The sequence below is a fragment of the Anneissia japonica genome, unplaced genomic scaffold (genome assembly GCF_011630105.1).
Source record: "Anneissia japonica isolate Jap-2015-1 unplaced genomic scaffold, ASM1163010v1 scaffold4058_len632159_cov189, whole genome shotgun sequence".
NCBI classification, from domain to species: Eukaryota; Metazoa; Echinodermata; class Crinoidea; order Comatulida; family Comatulidae; genus Anneissia; species Anneissia japonica.
This window is the reverse complement of record NW_022735300.1, coordinates 306,233-325,217: the sequence shown is the minus strand read 5'-3', so window position 1 is coordinate 325,217 and position 18,985 is coordinate 306,233. Positions and strand designations below refer to the sequence as shown.

Here is an 18,985-nt window from a genome sequence, read left to right as displayed (position 1 = left end):
CAAACTTGGACTCGGTGTTCGGTTTTGAGAGCAACTTAATAAAAGGGGTGGGGTCATGAGTCTGGATCCCAAACGAAAAAATACAGTTTTCCCACATTCTTTAAAAAATATTTTGTAGGCCTAACACCATACTTTAGAGATGGCCTATATTTTTAAATATCTTATATCGATGTTTGTATTATGTATGCGTCTTAATGCGTTTTTTAATTGTCAAAGGAAAAACAAAAATCCAGTGTCATAGACCATAATGAACAATGAAAGTTCTTATGCCATATTGCTGATTAATCGACACTTAACCTTTTTAAATGAATAGCCTACAATAATATAAACAAAATGGTTCTTTTAATATTATTTTAAAGGAAGAATTGCCTGTTGTGATTTTAGGTTTACATTAAGGAAACGCCACATTTTTATCTCTGGGTACAGGTCAAGACGTTCATTTGAAATTGTAATTTCTGAATTTGGAATTGACCCAAAGCTTAATTGATTATGATGATGATAATGACAATAATATTGAAGACGAAGATGATTTTGATTGTAATTTGAAAGACTTGATATTTGGTAATTTTTTTTGAATTAAAGAGGTCATTGTACTGAGTATAAGAGATGATATTGGCTCCGTACCAAAGAACTGCCGCTGACCCTTACAGACCCAAAAGTACAAGGCAACATTTCATTACATTTACACTGCAGACGATATCATCATCTATAAATGTATCCCGTGTAACATGCCCTGCTTTTAGAGTGATCCACAAGTCAAAGTTCGATGTTCTAGAAATCCTGGTTGAAATATTGCCGTCTGCAAAGGTGTTGATTACTGAAAGTAGATATTAATGCGCCGTTGTTTCAAGCTGAGTAAAACAATCCGCCTTAACGCATGCAACCCCGAGGGCTGGGGTCATCGACTTATGAACTCTACTGCAATGGATAGAGTTTTGGTGTATGAAATATCTGGGTTAAAACTACATCTAAAGGGCAAAGGCCATGACCTATTTTTAAAATTAACTCATCAAGAGATATTAATTATTTAATTATATTTGGTTATGAAACAAACCAGAGGGCAGCCTTGCAAACAAATGAAGCAATGGTATTTTAATTGTTTTTTTTTTTTAATATAATAGTTTCTGTACATTTATTCAACGTTTTATGCTGCCCATGTCTGGTAAATATCAGCGGTAGCCTACCACCGAAAAAATGAGCTACTAGAGAAATGAAAACGATATTCGATATTAAATGAATGCTTAATTATGCATGAGTTCAACAAATTTACGTTATGATGCAGTGCGCAGTCGTAATACTGCTTTAGTAAAATGTAAACATCCAGCGTTATCTTCGTCGCCGTGCCTTTCATACTATACAGTTACCAAACAACGGTCGGGCGACAACGCATCCAACCAGTTTGTCGAAACCAAGTTCGCCGAGCCCAGTGGCGTATCTAAGGGGGAGCGGGGCGCACGCCCCTCCAACCATGGAGGGGCGTCAAGTAGTTAAGAATTACCTAAAGTCACCCTATTTTGCGAGTTGCGCTTCTCAACTGAACAAGCCCCCCCTCTCCCCCCTAAGAGACAGCCTCCACCTTCGTGCCCCCTATCAGCACCCCATTTAAAACTTCTACGCCACTGGACGAGCCATGGCCACTTTGTAGAAACCCAGTTTTCCGAATCTTGTTGACAACGTTGTAAAAATAGTAGCGGTGCTGTACTTTTGAAAACATGATGGGTGGGTCAAGGCATGTCAGGGAGGAGCCGTATTTATATAGGCAGGCATATTAATTAAAAGGCAGAACACTTGAAAACAACAATGCTATGGGAAAACACGTTTGAAGGCATGGCTGTCAGTTAAAATTATAAATGAAATTAAATGAAGGATTAAGCATCGTACGTATCGAGATTGTCGGACCAAAATATAATAATTTGCCTATCCAAACATCGTTATTTTAATTGCAAAGCCCAAATATTGTGGTCTAAAAGCAAAATTTGGGCGATACTAAGACCTAAAAACTCTCCCCGCGAACACTACCAGGGATATTTTTTTTTTACCGGGACCGACCGAGGCTTTAACCGGCCCCTTCATACGGGCTCAAGTCGGGGCATGTTTGACCCCCTGTCGGCAAATTTCTGGAGCCATCACTGGCACGTAAGTATAATTGTAGATTATTATTTATTAATTTATTTCCTTTAGGTCTACATATTATTATCTTAATTAAACTTTATTATAAATAGGTCTATGCTTATAAGACATTCTATCTGATAGGCCTATTTAATTAATTTTTGCTGATGGCCGATTTGTTAATCGAGTTTGATTTACAGAATAAGACAAACAGTAAATAAACTACAAATAAGCCACTATTAATACCCAGTGATCAAATCACGTTGCTGTTGTTAATGTTCTACTGCTTTTAATTGACTTTCGGCAAACTGGGCGCAAACTGGGATTCATGGTCCAGGTTCTTGGATCGGCAACTGGCATTCGGCAAACTAGATTTCAACAATTTTCATAAATCCGCCGACAAATCTATCCCCACTCTGTGTGGGCGCTTGACGACGCGACACCGTCTGCTGATTTTCGGTGGTGGTAGTTATGGTGGATCGTCCCATCCATGGAATCGCTCCGACGACCGTCGGGCGGAGACGACGCAGACTGTGCCTGGCTTAATAATTATTTCATAACTACGGTATCTTGACAGCACACACACATTCGTTTGACCATAAAGCCCCCCGGCACACATTGCGTCGCACGACGGTCTTACGATCCGTCGCCCACGCGATGATGTCTGCTGAATGTTAATGGCAGACTGAGTAGATCGTCATTAAAATCGATCCGTTGTGCGCACCTCGTCACGTTGCGTTATCCGTGGATGGAATCGCGTCGACCGACGACCGTCGGTGCAGGTTGTGCACGGCTTTATATACTCTGAAAGAATTAGTATCGCATCATGTTGCCGCTTGGGACTGTACCTCTGATATACCGACAAACAATGCAAGGAAAAGAATGTGTCTAAAGGTGAACATTAAGTTGACGCAGTCACGCTACTGTGATGAAACAATTTCTCTAATTTCATTTTCGATGTTTATCACCAAAGAATGAAAGCGATCTGACATCAGAACACATGGATGTGGGTCGTAGTAGTCTTCGAGTGCTCCGCTATACACAAAATATTCAACAAAAAATCGATTTCGTTCACAATTTCATGATTGAAAGTGCATGACTGGACGGATGACGCAGGTTTATTCAGTCACATGAGACTGCCCATTTAAAGTTAATAATTTATTTGTTAAAAATTTTCATTACAAATTATGTTAGTAAATAGCTGTTATGAGTGTACAATGAAAGAAATGTATGTATGATAAATATAATTAAATACATACCCAATCATCGGGCCGTTTGTTTTGTTGATAGAGCGTGACGTGGTTGTCCTCTGGTTGTTTTCAACTCATTTAATAAAATTCAATCAAATATTTTAAGTAGGTCAACAAATTACAAGAGTATGCGAACTTTTTATCCGATTTTCTTTATTGATTTTAGCATACTTTTTCATGATCGTTAAAAACAAAGTGCATTAATTATAGTACGGTAGTTGCCAAGGAAGCTGCAGAAATATGCGCCCTCATCGTCACATTACTACATATACGCCGAACAGACTAAACTCTTTTTTGCATGCATACGTGCAAATAGCAACGGAGGGAAAAGTACAGTATAATATATTTTAAAACGTGTAGACCTTGTCAGGAAACAAATTATTAATTTGTTAAAAGAAGTCAACTCTTGTCTGACGTACTTTTCAAGTGAATTATGATCCCGATTACGACAATTGACATTTGGCAATAATTGTTTACTCAGTTTCTCACATAAAACGTGTCCCACACATCGCCTAGTTCCATAGCTATGCGTGGTAGTCTCGGACATTCATTGTCACACCTTTTCACGCGGTTTAGTTACCTTTGTCACGCAGGGTCGCTCATGTTACGCAAGAGCAAGCTATGAACCAACCGGTAAAGTACGCGTAACACGACAAAGTGCATTGGTTAATAATTCAAACGGCTGACAAGCCTGTCTACCGCGACACTTTTCCGTCTGTGATTTACGACTTGACGATACCTGTTGTTCCATGTCATTGGATATTGATTGTGCCTCTTCGATCAAACCATACTCTTGATTGACAGCAATTGAAATAATGGGACAGCCGCATTCTACAGTGAGTTTAATAACTTTTAGAGGCAGGGGAATAAATGATTTGATATAATATGTATAGAAACACTTAATTGCACATGAGGGTTCGCGGTGTCACGTATTTAAGTCATGCCACCTAATCCCCTACTCGTTTTTTCATTGAACTGTTCTTGTTAAAATTTCATGTCAATCATGTAGTCTTTCGTAATTGTGGTACTACTAAAAGAAACGAAAAACAGACATACAGAAACATTCCCATAGAAACGGTTTCATATCAGGGGTGGAGCCAGTTGAGGGATAGGGGGAAGAGCCCCCCCCCCCGTTAGGGAGAAAACCCGTCGTGGAGAATTATAGTGGCCTATGTATTTTCTACATTATTGGTAGACTTTAAAATCGATTACATAAGCCTTTGGAGCACATAAATTGTCATATTTTTCGTGCGCTTTGCGGCTGGACCACTTTCGAGAGATTTTGAGCGACGACCGACCACGCCCACTTTAATCTCATCGGGGACATCACCCACATCCCCACCCCCCGTCGGGAACCTTTGACCCCTCATCGAGCAAATCCTGGTGCCACCCCTGTTTCATATTATAATTACTTGGGTCTAAACGTTACGGTAACTCAGAAGGTTCATGTATGTCGCAATCTTGCAAACTAAGCCAAGAAAGATCTGTTTAAAATACTGTACCGGTACCGTAAATACTGTAGTTACATTAATGGAAATAACAATATAGATTCAGACTTTAGGGGTTCAAAGTATATAACAAATACGAAGTAGTTCATACAAAATAATGTAAGAATGTTCTTGGTATATCCATGGAGGAAAGAAACAGATCTTACCTAACCAGTAACGACAGTTCTAGAGTAGAATTAGGGCGTTACCCATTACGGATAATATAAGTGTATACAAAAAATGGTATCCTACTGGTTAAAGATTATTGAAATAAACCCAAATCATCTGCCTTTTAAATGTGTTTTACTTCGTTAAAACGAGTAGATGAGTTCGAAAAAAAAACTAATTGGATGTCAAAGATTAGATTAATTCTTAATATGCATTGAATTGGTTATGTGTGGCCATAAACTTCTGTTCTTAAAAGCGTTTTAACAACAATGCAAAGATTTTTTACAGGAGTGGAGAGCACAGACTCATGCAAACGTTGATTTTATCTGAAAATTTAACACTTTATTCAAGCTGAATATTATATACAACTGGTAACCATATTTAGGCATAGAAGATGTATTACAATGTTAAGTACTTCATCGCATAGGCCTAAGTTAAATGTGAATATAAGAAGCAATGGTGAGTCATTGCAACGTCGTATGTTTGATAGTAAAAAACCAGAAGGCGAGTGCGGTACCACTTAGGCCTATTATAACACAAAGGGAATCTTTGTTGAGAAATATTACTGCAGAGATCCCACACGATTTATACGTTTTACGATTTGTTAACCAATGAACACGCCCAGGTCAAACTGGCTAAACTTATATGTTTCCTTTAAAAAAAGTCCTCAGTGGATGGTATTGTATGATAATATGATTATCATGGGCCGATGGATATCGAAGTTATATCAAGTTAGTTTTGCCGGCCTAAACTCGAATTTCATTTAATCAAAAAGTCAAATCTGATGCGAATAAAACGTCATAAATGCATTTATACTTTTGTCAGGGGTATAGCCAGGGCAAGATTTGAGGGGGTGGGGGTCAAGCCTAAATTGATTAGTTAGGGAGAACAAACGCAAACATTATGAGAGTAGACATTAAGGGATGTAATCGCTTATGGGAGGTGGTCGCACAGGGAGGTTAAACTGTATTATACCAGGGAAGAGTTATTATACACTCTTCCCTGATTATAATACTGTAATAAATTACAGTGTTTTCATTTGCTACCTCGATACGGGTAACCAGAGAGTTACCATGATTATAACAAAATGTTTATTTCAACTTCAATTATTACTGTACGCACAAAATTCGAGATTTCTAGATGACACAACGTGTGCGCCTTGTCAGTTACTCTGTAAATCATAATAAAAGGAGGCCCTAGCTTACATTTTCATATATTATATTTTTTTTTCACATTACCGATCATTCACTACTATAATCGAGATATTTTTTTTAATGTTTTTAATTTGAGGGGGTCAGGACTCCCTTGACCCACCCCCGCCCCTGGCTACGCCCCGGTTTTGTGTAGAATATTGTACTTCCAGCACTTACGTCTTTTTAACTTCAATGTTACAACATACTACAACATAAGAGAATTTTGGTGGATCCCCTTTAAACGAATTTATGTGTTTATATTTACCCAACAAAAGATCTAGAGTGTGCCCTCAATTACGATGACTTCGGTAGTTCTTTTTCGTGGTATGCTTCTCATGAAAGAATGTATTGTTGTACGAAATTCAATGAATTCATTGTTGTAACATAATTCAAAAAGTCTTTAGGCTTATTCGATATACAGTAAGACAATACAGTATACACCGTTGGCAAGAACGTTAATAAGCTTTTATCAGACATGACCTACATCACAATGGACTTTTTCCAAGTGTAAAAATTAAAACTACTGACCAATCAGAACAGCGCAAGGAGTACGCGCTTTCCCCATAATATACACACTATCAAACAGACCCACGAGTTTACGTCACTGATCTCTACTATAATATATTTAATAGTAGAGATCAGCGGTTTGCGTACGCTTACGCCATCGTTTTGTGTAGGAAAATTGCGACGACAATATCTAATGTGGGGCGAAAAAGTTCATTATTATAAATTGTTTACAAAAGTTAATTAAACCAACTTTCTCATTAGTCATAGCCACAAGATTTCGTCTTTCTAATATGAACCGGTAGCTTAAAATACTGTATGTGGGTATGTGTCCACAAACAATACGAGAATCCCTTGTTATCTCTATGAGAGAGCAGCTTAGCTCAGTGAGAGAGACAGCTTAGCACAGTCGGCTATCTGGTGGTAGCCACTGTGTGTGCGCTGAACCGTGGAGATCTCTAGGTCCCCGGTTCAATTCCCATCGCTGCCTCTCCTTGTGTTTCAGCTAGAGGGCTGAAATACAAGTTACAATAGCGCCCCGTCTTTCGGATTAGACGTTTAAGCCGTTGGTCCCGTGTGCATTTATGGCCCATGTGCACGTTAAAGAACACAGTACACTCTTCGGAAAAGAGTAGGGGATTGTCTCTCGGTGTACTGTCCAATCACCACCAGACCCCACTGGAAATAAGTCTTCTTCTAGACTTTCGTGGGCTATCCTTGGTGTTTACACCGAATAAATCCAATCCAATCCAATCCCCGCTCCATTATAATGAGGTTGTCGACCGAGTTATAAACAATCTCATATGGAACGCCAAAAAATTAATATTGTTCAGAGCTTGATTAATCGGGATTGGTAGATAAAATTAATTTTATTTATTTAGCACACAGCACAGAATAGGCATATTCAATCGATGGTTACATGAACTTTGTAACTAAAATTAAGAATCAGAATTTATCAGAACTTTTGTGGATTGCAGACCACCGTCTAATGTAGCGAGTAGGTCTACTTAAACGTAGCACTCTCGGATCAAGCATCGATTGATCCATTCCGCGAACATTGGCCCAAACTCGTAAACATCACGTTCGTCTGTGTAAGCAAAATGTCCGCATTCTGTAAATAACACGTCGCAATTGGTGATAATTAGGCTTAAGTGTGCCATGGGTTCGCATCGAATTCACCAAAGTGCATGAAAAGGTAGGATGCTTGGTATTGGTGTGAACGCAAGCCTTCTACTTGTAAAAGCCTGGGCTCAATTCCATAATACACGTGTTGCCGAGTTCCATGACATCAGTTCCCTTCAGTAGATGCCTCACTTCCTAATTGGAACTTTTGATTGACAGCTTAGGAAACAATCTAACCCCGCCTCCTGTCGACCATCAATATCAGAAGATAGGAGAAAAAACGTAATTACTGTATATACTATCTCAGCATTTGGTGTTTCAAGTTTGGGCCGGGAAAATACTGGCACCAAAACGTATAAGGTTATGCTATAGAAAATATAAATGTCTCTATATCTAATACATATTTCTATATTTATTATTGCTATATACTGTAATATAATTACAACAATACAATTGAGGCCGCCTATCAGAGAATGGTCATGGCCAACCATCTTGTGTTGGTATAGGGTGTATAAATCGGAGTACTTACGCATAGGCCTCCCAATTTCCTCAATAATGTAAGCCTCCCCTACCTAGACAATTGGGCATTTAAAAGCACTTAACATTACCACTTTTTGCTTGTTTCCAGAAAATACAGGATAGATACCATAGTAACAACTGCGGTAGGGTTCTAGCCACGGCAGCCGTCTCACTATGATTACGATGTAATCAGTTGACACTAAGCAGAAGACACACACATTAAACCTAAACGTTCGCAATTCGTTACTTTAATTTGATTAATCGGATAGTACATTCCACTATCTACCTTTAGCAAAGCCAAATATGTCCTATTTAACCACTATAGCCTATATTATAGCTCCTTGATTTATTTTTTAGCTTAGCAAACGCGTTAATTTCAACGGTTACGTGATCTGGTATCGCTAACGATCTAATATTATCGGAAAAGGGTAATTATTTAATAAGCCTGTGTTTTTACGGAGCTTCAGCTCCTTAATGTAACAGTGTAAAATGTATCAAGGAAGGGAAAATGATAATGTAGCACAGGCCTACCTTTAAGTGAGCGCGGCAGGTCAATTTGATACCGACCGAGCCGATAACTTTTGATGGCTAATGAAATTCACTAAGCCTATTTCTATACAAATAATTGTGAATTAGAACACTAGCGCGCATCATTCACGCCTACATCGTCATTCGCACGCCTTCTATAGGAAGAGGCCTAATAGATCTCTGATTAGATCAATTTTCTTTTGGTCGTCTTTTAGGCTAAAATTATGCTAAGTAGCGAACTTGACCAAGTATCTAGATGGAATGTTACTAATGTATTTATAGAACAAATAAAGAAAAAAGACTGTACTGCCAAAATGTCAAATTAATTGCAATAACTTTAAATAGTGCACTATAAAAACAGCGTGGAGGATTTAAACGGAAAGCTACACGCCAAATGTTTAGGTCTCTGACGAAATATTAGTATTAAATGTGCTTACGTATTAGCATCGTGATGTCAAATAACTAAGCACATTTAATTTTAATCACGTCAAGAGCATAAGCACATTGGTATGTCTAAACACGTTGAGCTTTTAAACGTGTCACAAAGACAAAATTGCGTGGAGCTTTGTGTCTAAATCCTCCACGCTGTTTTTACAGTGTAGCACATATTCGTACATCTTCCATCTTTTCGTTATGTTTCACCTATTGAGGAACGGGGATGCGGAACACTTTTGAGGCAGGCATATTGTGGTCAAAATTAAGGCAAATCAAATTGCAATTAGTACTAAAATATGAGCGTAATTAAAATGGGCAATACATTTTAATTGACCTTGTCTCGGAATTTTCCCCTCTCGCGTGCACACATCGTTACGTAACTGTACATAGGCCTAATGTCTCAGATTTACTCGGTTCAAAATAATATAGGTAAAGTGGGTAAATGTTTAAATGATCCGTTTATCTACATAAAAATATGCTCAATGATGCTTCGTAAAACGCAAATACGATGTGAAAGATAACAATTGGCTCATATTCATATCATTGATGAGGTAACAGTATTCGTTAACATTTTTAAAATATAGTCAAATTACCTAAGGGCTATGTATGTTTTCCTTGTAGGAGATAAGGTGTGTTTATATCGCAATGAAAATTAATTTCTACATTTTCACCACGTATTTACTAGGTTGTTGTGTGACAATAAACAAGTTAAGACAAAACGGCAACACAAAACGAAAATCCCAACACAAACAGTAATATTTTAAGGGAGAGTTTTTATAGTGAAAAAACATTTGAAATTATTCTCAATTAACCTGATCATGATTTTGCATAAATTACACATTATTATCAACAACGGACCTTGTTTCCTTCCAGTTTAACTTCGAAAATTGAAAATTTAAATTCTAAAATATATGTATCCCAATAGGCCTATGCACATTTTCGAAAGTCTGGTTTCAATAAAAATCGCTACACGTTGGCACCGACTCCTTCGGCGACGTTTATTGGTCAGATTTTTTCAGGAAGCGCTTCCGATTGCGTCGAGGACAGCTACGCAGTTGCAAGGATTGCAGTGAAAACGCTGTAGCGATTGTATGGAAACCGAGCTTCAACCTCGGACCCCCATCTGTTTGTTTGCAAAGTAACTTACTACTTTTATTACCTTCCAAATTTAAAACCAAGAGCTCCCACATCCCAAAAATAAATATGGATGTTGTGTTGCCTTTTAATAGTGCGAAATTAATCAGCTTCACATCCACTCACCACTTCAGTGATTTACCCTTCCCTCAATGTCTTCCATATCAGTCAATTAAATGCCAAAGCAAAGAATACAATTTATTCATGTGTCTGTTACTTAAACAAGATTTTTCACATGCTAATTTAGAATTGAAAGCTATTGTAATAACTTACATAAATATACAGGGATGCAATTAAAATATTGCATTGTACAGTTTGCTTTCCAATTCAAGACCACTTTAATTTGGAGACCACTATTTCAAAGTAACAACTAATATGCCTCAGGATGGAAACTGAACCAAGACCACTCTACATTTTCAGGTTCCAAATGTTGTCTCGAATTGGAGGGAAAACTGTATTTTTAGTTTTTTAGCAGTAAGGCAGAGGCATCATTAACTACAGCTTAAACTTTGATGCAGGTTTGTGAAACTTACCATCCAGAAAATTGCAGGTCTAGTGTACACCATTTGCTTGTGTGCACTTTAAATAACCTGTTGCGTATTTCAGAAGAGTAGGGGGTTTCCTTAATGATCTGGTTCATTTCAGCCCCTGCGTGAACATGAAGCTACACAGCACCTCCTTATGGCTGCTTAAGCAGCCAGGGACCATGCCCATACACAATTTAGTACAATGACCCGTGAGTTATAGGTTGTTCTACTTCCTTTACCTTCTACCCTCTATCTTTAAAAGACTCTATGCCACCAGCTGAAATGCTTTGAGTTTAAGAATGATCACAAATGATTGTGCCCTTGAGCAACACACGTTTATATTTTTTCCCCTCAGTACCTGGCAGGACGTACTGTAGATGGGTTGGAACACATAGGCAAAATTGGTGACCGCAAAGTAGAAGTGGTCATGTGACATTCTGTTGCAATCAATGTGACATTCTGCAGTGCAATCAATGCAAATGTATGGGAAGATGAAATGTTATGGTTGTAAAACAACGGCCAACAGTATTATGCAAAATAATGGCAAGGAAAGGCAGAAGGATTGTTCAATATATTGATACTCATTCTAGCATTACCTGTGCAATTTAAGCTATGGAATTCGTAAACCTATAGCTGGCCATTCGCATGAGTTTTTTGAAAACACTTGCAGTGCCTAATTTTACTGCAAATATCGTTTATAACTAACTCTTCTATCGTTTATAATTAACTCAACATTTAAAGACATTAGATGTTTTGGAGGATTAGCAAATGTACATTACAAGAAAAACACTCTGCAGAAGCAAAGATTCCAATACTGAACATCACTAGCTGTGTCTTTTTGTAATGTACCAAATAAAGGTCAGGAAACCCAGGTCAGGACTCAGATCAGGATTGCGTTTATTGGACTGGGCTGAATTACACGCTTGAAAAGGAATACTGCCCAGGAAGCGAAGGAGGTCACACACCATGCATCGTCGATTCTGTATCCAATGACCACGGTGCCTTGCACACAGAGAAGTTTCACATTTCAAGGAATATAAAATGTATAAAAATAAAAATACACAAGGGGTGAAGGGTGGGCTATCAACACTTGGGCCAATCATTGACTATTTTTTTTTCTAGACACTGTATGGCAATTACATCTCTGCTTGAGAGTTACTGAAGACAGACTCCACGATATCCTTCAAACCACTCTCCTGTAAAGCTCCCACCAGTACTTCCTTCGTTGCTGACGTTCCTTCCCTCTCCTGCCAGATGTTCAAGAGCTGTCGTGCCTGCTCTTTTGCGTCTGAGAGTTCCGTCTGCAAATTTGAGATATCATCGTCACTCAAGAACAGCTCGCCTGCTAGGGTCATCCAGTTGTCGCCAATTTTACTAATGACTGCTTCCAGTTGATCCTCAGTCAGAACATCACTTTTTTCTACAGAGGGTTAGAATTGTGGAAGATTATTGGTTGCAGCCCAGCCCTACAGTAATTCTAGAATTCCAACCATTAGACACCTGTATTTTGATTGGTAGAATGGTAAGCACAGACTAAAGCCTATCAAACTTTTTTTGACAAATAAAAATAAAAGGCTAAACCTAGATTTGAGAGATTTTTTTTACATTAATGCAATCATTAACATTGCAAAATAAATAATTATTATCTGATATAGCAACTACAAGATATATATATTAAGTTATAATAATTTAATTTTCTGGGGCAGATGCAGGATTTGGCGGTAGGGGTGCAATTCATATCAACTATACAACAATTATTTTTCTTAATACAACTTAGGGAGGGGGTTGCGATCGCACCGTCTGCACAGAATCGGCCCCAGATTTTAAAGATTATTAGGATAATCACCTTCCTCGCCTCCCTGCAGTAGATCATCTGTTTCAGCTAATCCCTCACCAGTCTTAATCTCCTCTGATGTTGATAGTGTTTGCTGCAAAAAAATATTATATTTTAACATTAAAAATAAAATGAATAAAAATATATATATTTAAATATATTTATATAAATAATTTTTTTCACTTACAGCTATTCAAACTCCGTTTTAACAATACAATTAGCTTATTATAACAAGAAATTAAATTCAGATCCATTTTAATTTTTCAGTTTTTATATTTATAGATTAATTTACTAGTAACTTGGTATTGTGTGATGAGGGCACCCTTCAATACATGCTTTCAGTTCTCTTCAGCAAATTAAAAATACTATCTGTCTTAATAAATAGAAATCTCTCAACCATTAAACTAAAACATTGAATTACAACATTTGATCAAACAGGTTATCAACTTTAAATGATGCAAAGAAAACAGCAAATCAGTTTCAAAGAAAAGCAAAGGTTCTACGCAAAGACTATTAGCTCAAAACAGACAGAATTTGTATGGACATTTAAATTTTTCATAGGACTTAATTGGCTAGTAATCAGTAAAATGTCTCGAAAGACTAAAAAAGCAGTCCTGTTTCAACAGCAAATCAGTTTCACAGAAAAGCAAAGGGTCTATCCAGACAGAATTTGTATTAAGGGCATTTAAATTTTGCATAGGACTCTTAAATTGGCTATTAATCATTGATATAAATAATTTTTTTCACTTGTGGAAATGAACATCAGTCATATTTAGATATATACAAAGCAAGATACATTCATTATATTAATATAAATTTATTATTCATTTTGAAGGACAGAGAAATGCACTAACAGTATTTACATAGGCCACATATGCCATTTTTGTTTTTTTTAAGTACATATTGGCATATCAGATACAGCTTTTAAGTCAGCAACTGAAGTAATTTGGCAGGATTACAAAGGCACATATGTACATATTTCACAATTCAGTTTTACATATAACATGAGGAAACATGTAATAAAGCAAGGATTTAAATTTGGGCCTCCTGCATTGGGGTTTAAATGGCAAATTTCAATCCACTTGGAAGCATTCTTGGATATAAAATTAGCAATTATTTTTTTTCCCATTCAATATTTAATCACATAGGCCAAGGATAGCCAACAGCAAAGTTAAGCACTGTCCTACTCATAGTTGCTAAGATAATACCTTTCACAACACAAACATACAGACAAGATACTGTACCTAGGTCTCATTATGGGGCTTATGAAGTGAAGTTGCTTTTGGTCGTGAGAAAAAATCCTGCAACATTGACAGGAATTGAACCCAGGACACTAGAATTTTGAAGGCAAAGATCTCTACCACCAAACTACAACTCTTCTCAATTAAATAAAATACACAAATCTATACACAATCAATGTAAGAACATACAAACATAAGCTTTAAAATTTAAAGAGACAAAAATTGCATAATTGTGTGTTTCAGTGAGTTATTGCTTTCAGTTGAGATTCAAATGGGAATCTCCTTTGTCAGTTGGCAGGCGTGTAAGTAATGCCATTCCTGTGGTCTTAAAAATGTGCCAATAAATGTCTGGCAGTGGGTTTGGAAATTAGTGCGGGGGAATGTATCTGTGGGTTATTAGAAACTGATTTTTGTAATTTGTTAGAGGGTGATGACTTGCATGGCTCTTTTGAATGAAAATTCAGGATTATACTTTGAATTTTGGGGTTTTAAAGATTAATACTTTGAAGGTAGTATATTAAATTCCTTTACGATCAGACTACCTCTACTTTTTCTATTTATTTTGTTACTTTGAAGTATTTGATTTGTCATTTCCTTTCATTGATATTAATACTGGTTTTGATTTGTGGTATATGCCTTAAAGTTTGATGTTATCAATATCATCGTCCCTCCCCTGAAACATTGAATTATAATATTATTAGGAAAGAACATCTTATAAAAAAAAGGATCAAGAAATATTACAATTCTTTGAAATGTAACTTATGAATGAATCATAATGAATATCTTTTGGATAATTTCCAAAAGGCATCAGAAAACAGACTCAATTATATTGAATTGCTTAGATATCAACCTAATGATAGTGGCTTTTATTATTAGGGTCATTCCGTGTCAAATCAACCACAAATTTCCCTCAACGTCTCAGATTTTTTCCAATTTTTTAAGGGGTTATTGGTACCCCTGAGAAACATCCAGAAATGGAATATTAATATGCGAGGTACCGCTAATTAGCTCAAAGTTTGTTAGCGCGTATCTCACTATAAACAGCATTGAGCAAAAATATTTCATTTCCAGCTGTTTTTCATAGGTACCAATCACTCCTGAAAATTTGGAAAACAATCTGAGACGTTGAGGGGACTTTTTAGTTGATTTGACACAGAATGACCCATCTATTATTAAATGTATTTATTTGTTTACTAACAGATCAAAAGAAAAGGATTTTTTGTACTGCATACAGTTTAATTTTTGAGTGAATGACTTCCTCATTCTCAAAACCTTCAACATTATGTGACAGTAATTACAGTTTAAAGCACTCCACTGAGCCTGTAATCTTTTTTTGACAGCAGTGATTATACAAATATTCTTTACATTTACCATATAACATTTCAGGAGCCTGATTGTCTACATAGTTGTGTATGTTACTCCTAGTTGTACTAGGCTTTCATCATCTGGTCATGTCAAAGGTGAGACTTTGCCATGCCTCTGGTTAAGTGCTGTGAAGATGTCACTCACTTGTTTTTTTCCTATTCTTTCACTGCCTTAGTTTGCAGAAAATTCATCAACTATTCAATAAGTGTGGTCAGTAGAGGGAAGTAATAAATATAGATTGACACAATGGCAGAGTGACAGACTGAAGCAATAGATTGGCACAAACATAATGAATGAAAGATACAGAAGAGAGGCGAAATGAAAGCATAAGCTGATTTCTATCATGAACACATGTGGCACGGTGGCAAAGCTGTGGGTTTCCAATCAAGTGATCAGCGTTTCAAATTTGAGGCTTTATCCACATTATCAAATTTTATTTGGTAAAAAACTATTGTATGCCCATATATAGTCATTATGTGCCTATATATGGTCATGATGTGATGTCATCATGACCATATTTAGCCATGTTACATGAAATTTGATAGTCTGGACAGGACTGACCAATTGCTTGTGTTCATTTGGGCATTAAATCAATTCTGTTGTTGAGTGTCAAATACATTTACTGTGATAACTTATTAGACTGGCAGTTCTTTGGCAAACTTAGGTTGGATCAACTTAACTTTCTTTAGTTACAGAGTACTACAGTGTTACATCACGATACCGCATGATACCCTTGTTGCAAAAAGAGTTCAACCGGGCGCCATTTTCTCCACTGACAAACCATTGATCCAAATTTCTAACGTAATTATTAAGATGTTGTATCTTACCTTCTCTTTGTAAATTTAAATTGATGATTAAATTTGTTTTCGATAACTAATATAATGCGAGTTTTGTGTTTTTAGTACATTTTGGTAAAATATTAGATTTTAAAATGCCTATTCCAGAAAGCCTATGAAGTCATTTAGGCGTAATCAACAGTAACCAACATCTGTTGACAGAGAGCGCCACTTGGCATCGTGACAACACGACTGTGGTACTCTATATTTATAATACTTACTGGCATTTCTTTGGCTATCTTAGTTAGGATCCACTCGAGGTACTGGGATAGTTTCTTGATGGGAGGTTCAGCTATCACTGGTTGGAAGAAATGTGGTGATTTTCCAGCAAGTAAACGGACAGCCTGCCAGGCAAAGTTACTTTGATTCACAACTCTACAGAGAAAAAAAAATTATGTAAAATATAATAATTTTATTAATGACAAGAAGATGAAGAACAACAATATTAACAATAACACAAACACCATAAAACAATGGCAACAATAATTATTATAACAATGACAATATATTATAATTTAATAATAACAATAATAAGAATCTTCTTCTTCAGACTTTGTTCCCACTTCTAAGTGGGTTAGCCAGTGCGGATTGCCGTCCTCCATATATTCCACATCTACCGCATCCTCATCTGTCAACCCTGCTGCTTTATGTCTTACTTGACACAGTCATTCCACCTCCGTTTTTAGAACAATAATAAAATTAGCTTATTATAACAAGAAAATAAAATCAGATCCATTTTAAATTTTTAGTTTTTATATTTATAGATTAATTTACTAGTAACTTAATATTGTCTAATGAGGACACCCTTCAATACATTTTTGTAGTTCTCTTCAGCAAACTACAAATACTATCTGTCTTAAAATAGAAACCCCTCAAACATTAAACTAAAACATTGAATTACAACATTGATTAAACTGGTTATCAACTTCAAATGACGCATGGATAACAGAAAATCAGTTTCACAGAAAAGCAAAGGGTCTACGCAAAGACTATTAGCTTAATACAGACAGAATTTGTAAGGACATTTAAATTTTGCATAGGACTCTTAAATTGGCTAGTAATCAGTAAAATGTCTCGAAAGACTAAAAAAAATTCCTGTTTCAACAGCAAATCAGTTTCACAGAAAAGCAAAGGATCTACGCAAAGACTATTAGCTTAATACAGACAGAATTTGTATGGACATTTAAATTTTGCAGAGGACTCTTAAATTGGCTAGTAATCAGTAGAATGTCTCAAAAGACTAAAAAACAGTCCTGTTTCAATGAGTGCGTCATTAGAAGTTGATAACATTTGTCATCTTTTTAGATATGTAATTCAATATTCGAATTGGAGGTTTTAGATTTTTTCCAGATTTTACTAGTTGAGTTGATCCAATGCCATATAGATGATCCATTAACTTGAGTATGGTTATGTGTCCTAACATGAATGATGTACTTGTAATTAATGTTTCTTGTTTACATTTTTTTGTATTGAAGTTCATTTATTACAGCACTGGCTATGTTTTACATAGGCAACACTTTTTTTTATACCTTGTTTCACAAACTTATTTTTTTAAGGCTCATCAGACAAAGGTGAAAAAAAAAAATAAAATTAAAATTTGTTTTCTTATTTAGCAAAATGATTCTGCCAAAAGAATCTAGGAGGGGGGAGGGGGAAAATAAAAATAAATTTTATTAACAAATTATTTTAAAACACTCTAGTAATGAGATTAATAAATGCATTAAATCTATGTAAATAAGGAAGAAATACTGAATATATATCTTAATTTTAGAGATTTCACAGGAGAGGAGGCTGTAATGAAAACAAATGTAACATTTTATTTTTTTTAATGAAATTTCCATTTTTTTTAAATCACCATATTTGGTAGTCGGAGGGTTTGATAAACAAGGTATAAAAAAAAGTCTACTATGCAGGCATGGTTTTGCCACTTGTTCTCTCCTGTACTAGAAACAAGATGTCCACACAAATTATGATTATCAAATGACATAAAATTGGGAATTTCTTCTCAGTGTTATAATAATGATATGTTGTTTTTTATACATGTATACTTTAAACAAATGAAATTTTATTCTTATAATTAACTGAAGTTCTTACTTATATTCATCCTCAATCATTGCTTCTGGATCTGCCTGCTCAATAGCTTCTTCAAAAAATTCTTCAAGGTTTGGTAGAAATATTCTGATAAAAATTTAAATTATAAAACTTATAATGAAAAAAAAAATTGTATAGTCCAACAAATAATAAATTATTTGTTTTCTGATGATATAATCAACTTATTAACACAATAGCATTCGATAACTGAAGTTTCAAATCAAATAATGGTACTTTTTTCTCTAAGCCTGCCTGCCCCCTTGGATTATCGCTAAGGTCCCAAAAACCAACAGCGTAAACGTATGTAAACACACATGTTTGTGGGACAAGCATGTATTCCTGACTTCGTTCTGATTGGTCAGTTACTAAGTTTGATCGACACAAGGTCCGCTGAGAGAAATAATCAAACCAAGGCATTGCACCTGGCTTCTGATCGGCATGCTTCCATGTTATCCGGACATAGATTCCAAAGCTTGGTGAGTTCAGGACTTCCCATGTCAAGTCTTTTGCTGGTGCCTTCCCCTAGCATTTCCTCACGGATACTTCTCTTTCTGGACCTGTCATTTTGGAAGACCAATTTAAAAATTTGATTAAAACCTTAATTAAATTCAAATGCGGTCAAATAGGTCAAGGAGTAGTTTC

At 36.1% G+C, this 18,985-nt stretch overlaps 1 protein-coding gene across 1 annotated transcript in view; it reads right to left on the bottom strand.

The window, feature by feature from the left end:
- Positions 1 to 9,621: 9,621 nt before the first annotated feature.
- The window catches only part of LOC117116542 (THO complex subunit 1-like), a 38,773-nt gene continuing 29,409 nt past the window's right edge, over positions 9,622 to 18,985 (bottom strand). Inside the window, exons 14-18 of the mRNA XM_033260598.1 lie at positions 18,766 to 18,900; positions 18,347 to 18,430; positions 16,474 to 16,627; positions 12,823 to 12,904; positions 9,622 to 12,396 (exon numbers count right to left, since the gene is read on the bottom strand). Coding sequence (XP_033116489.1) covers positions 12,113 to 12,396; positions 12,823 to 12,904; positions 16,474 to 16,627; positions 18,347 to 18,430; positions 18,766 to 18,900 — 739 coding nt within the window. The 3' untranslated portion in view covers positions 9,622 to 12,112. The remainder of the gene's footprint in view (positions 12,397 to 12,822; positions 12,905 to 16,473; positions 16,628 to 18,346; positions 18,431 to 18,765; positions 18,901 to 18,985) is intronic.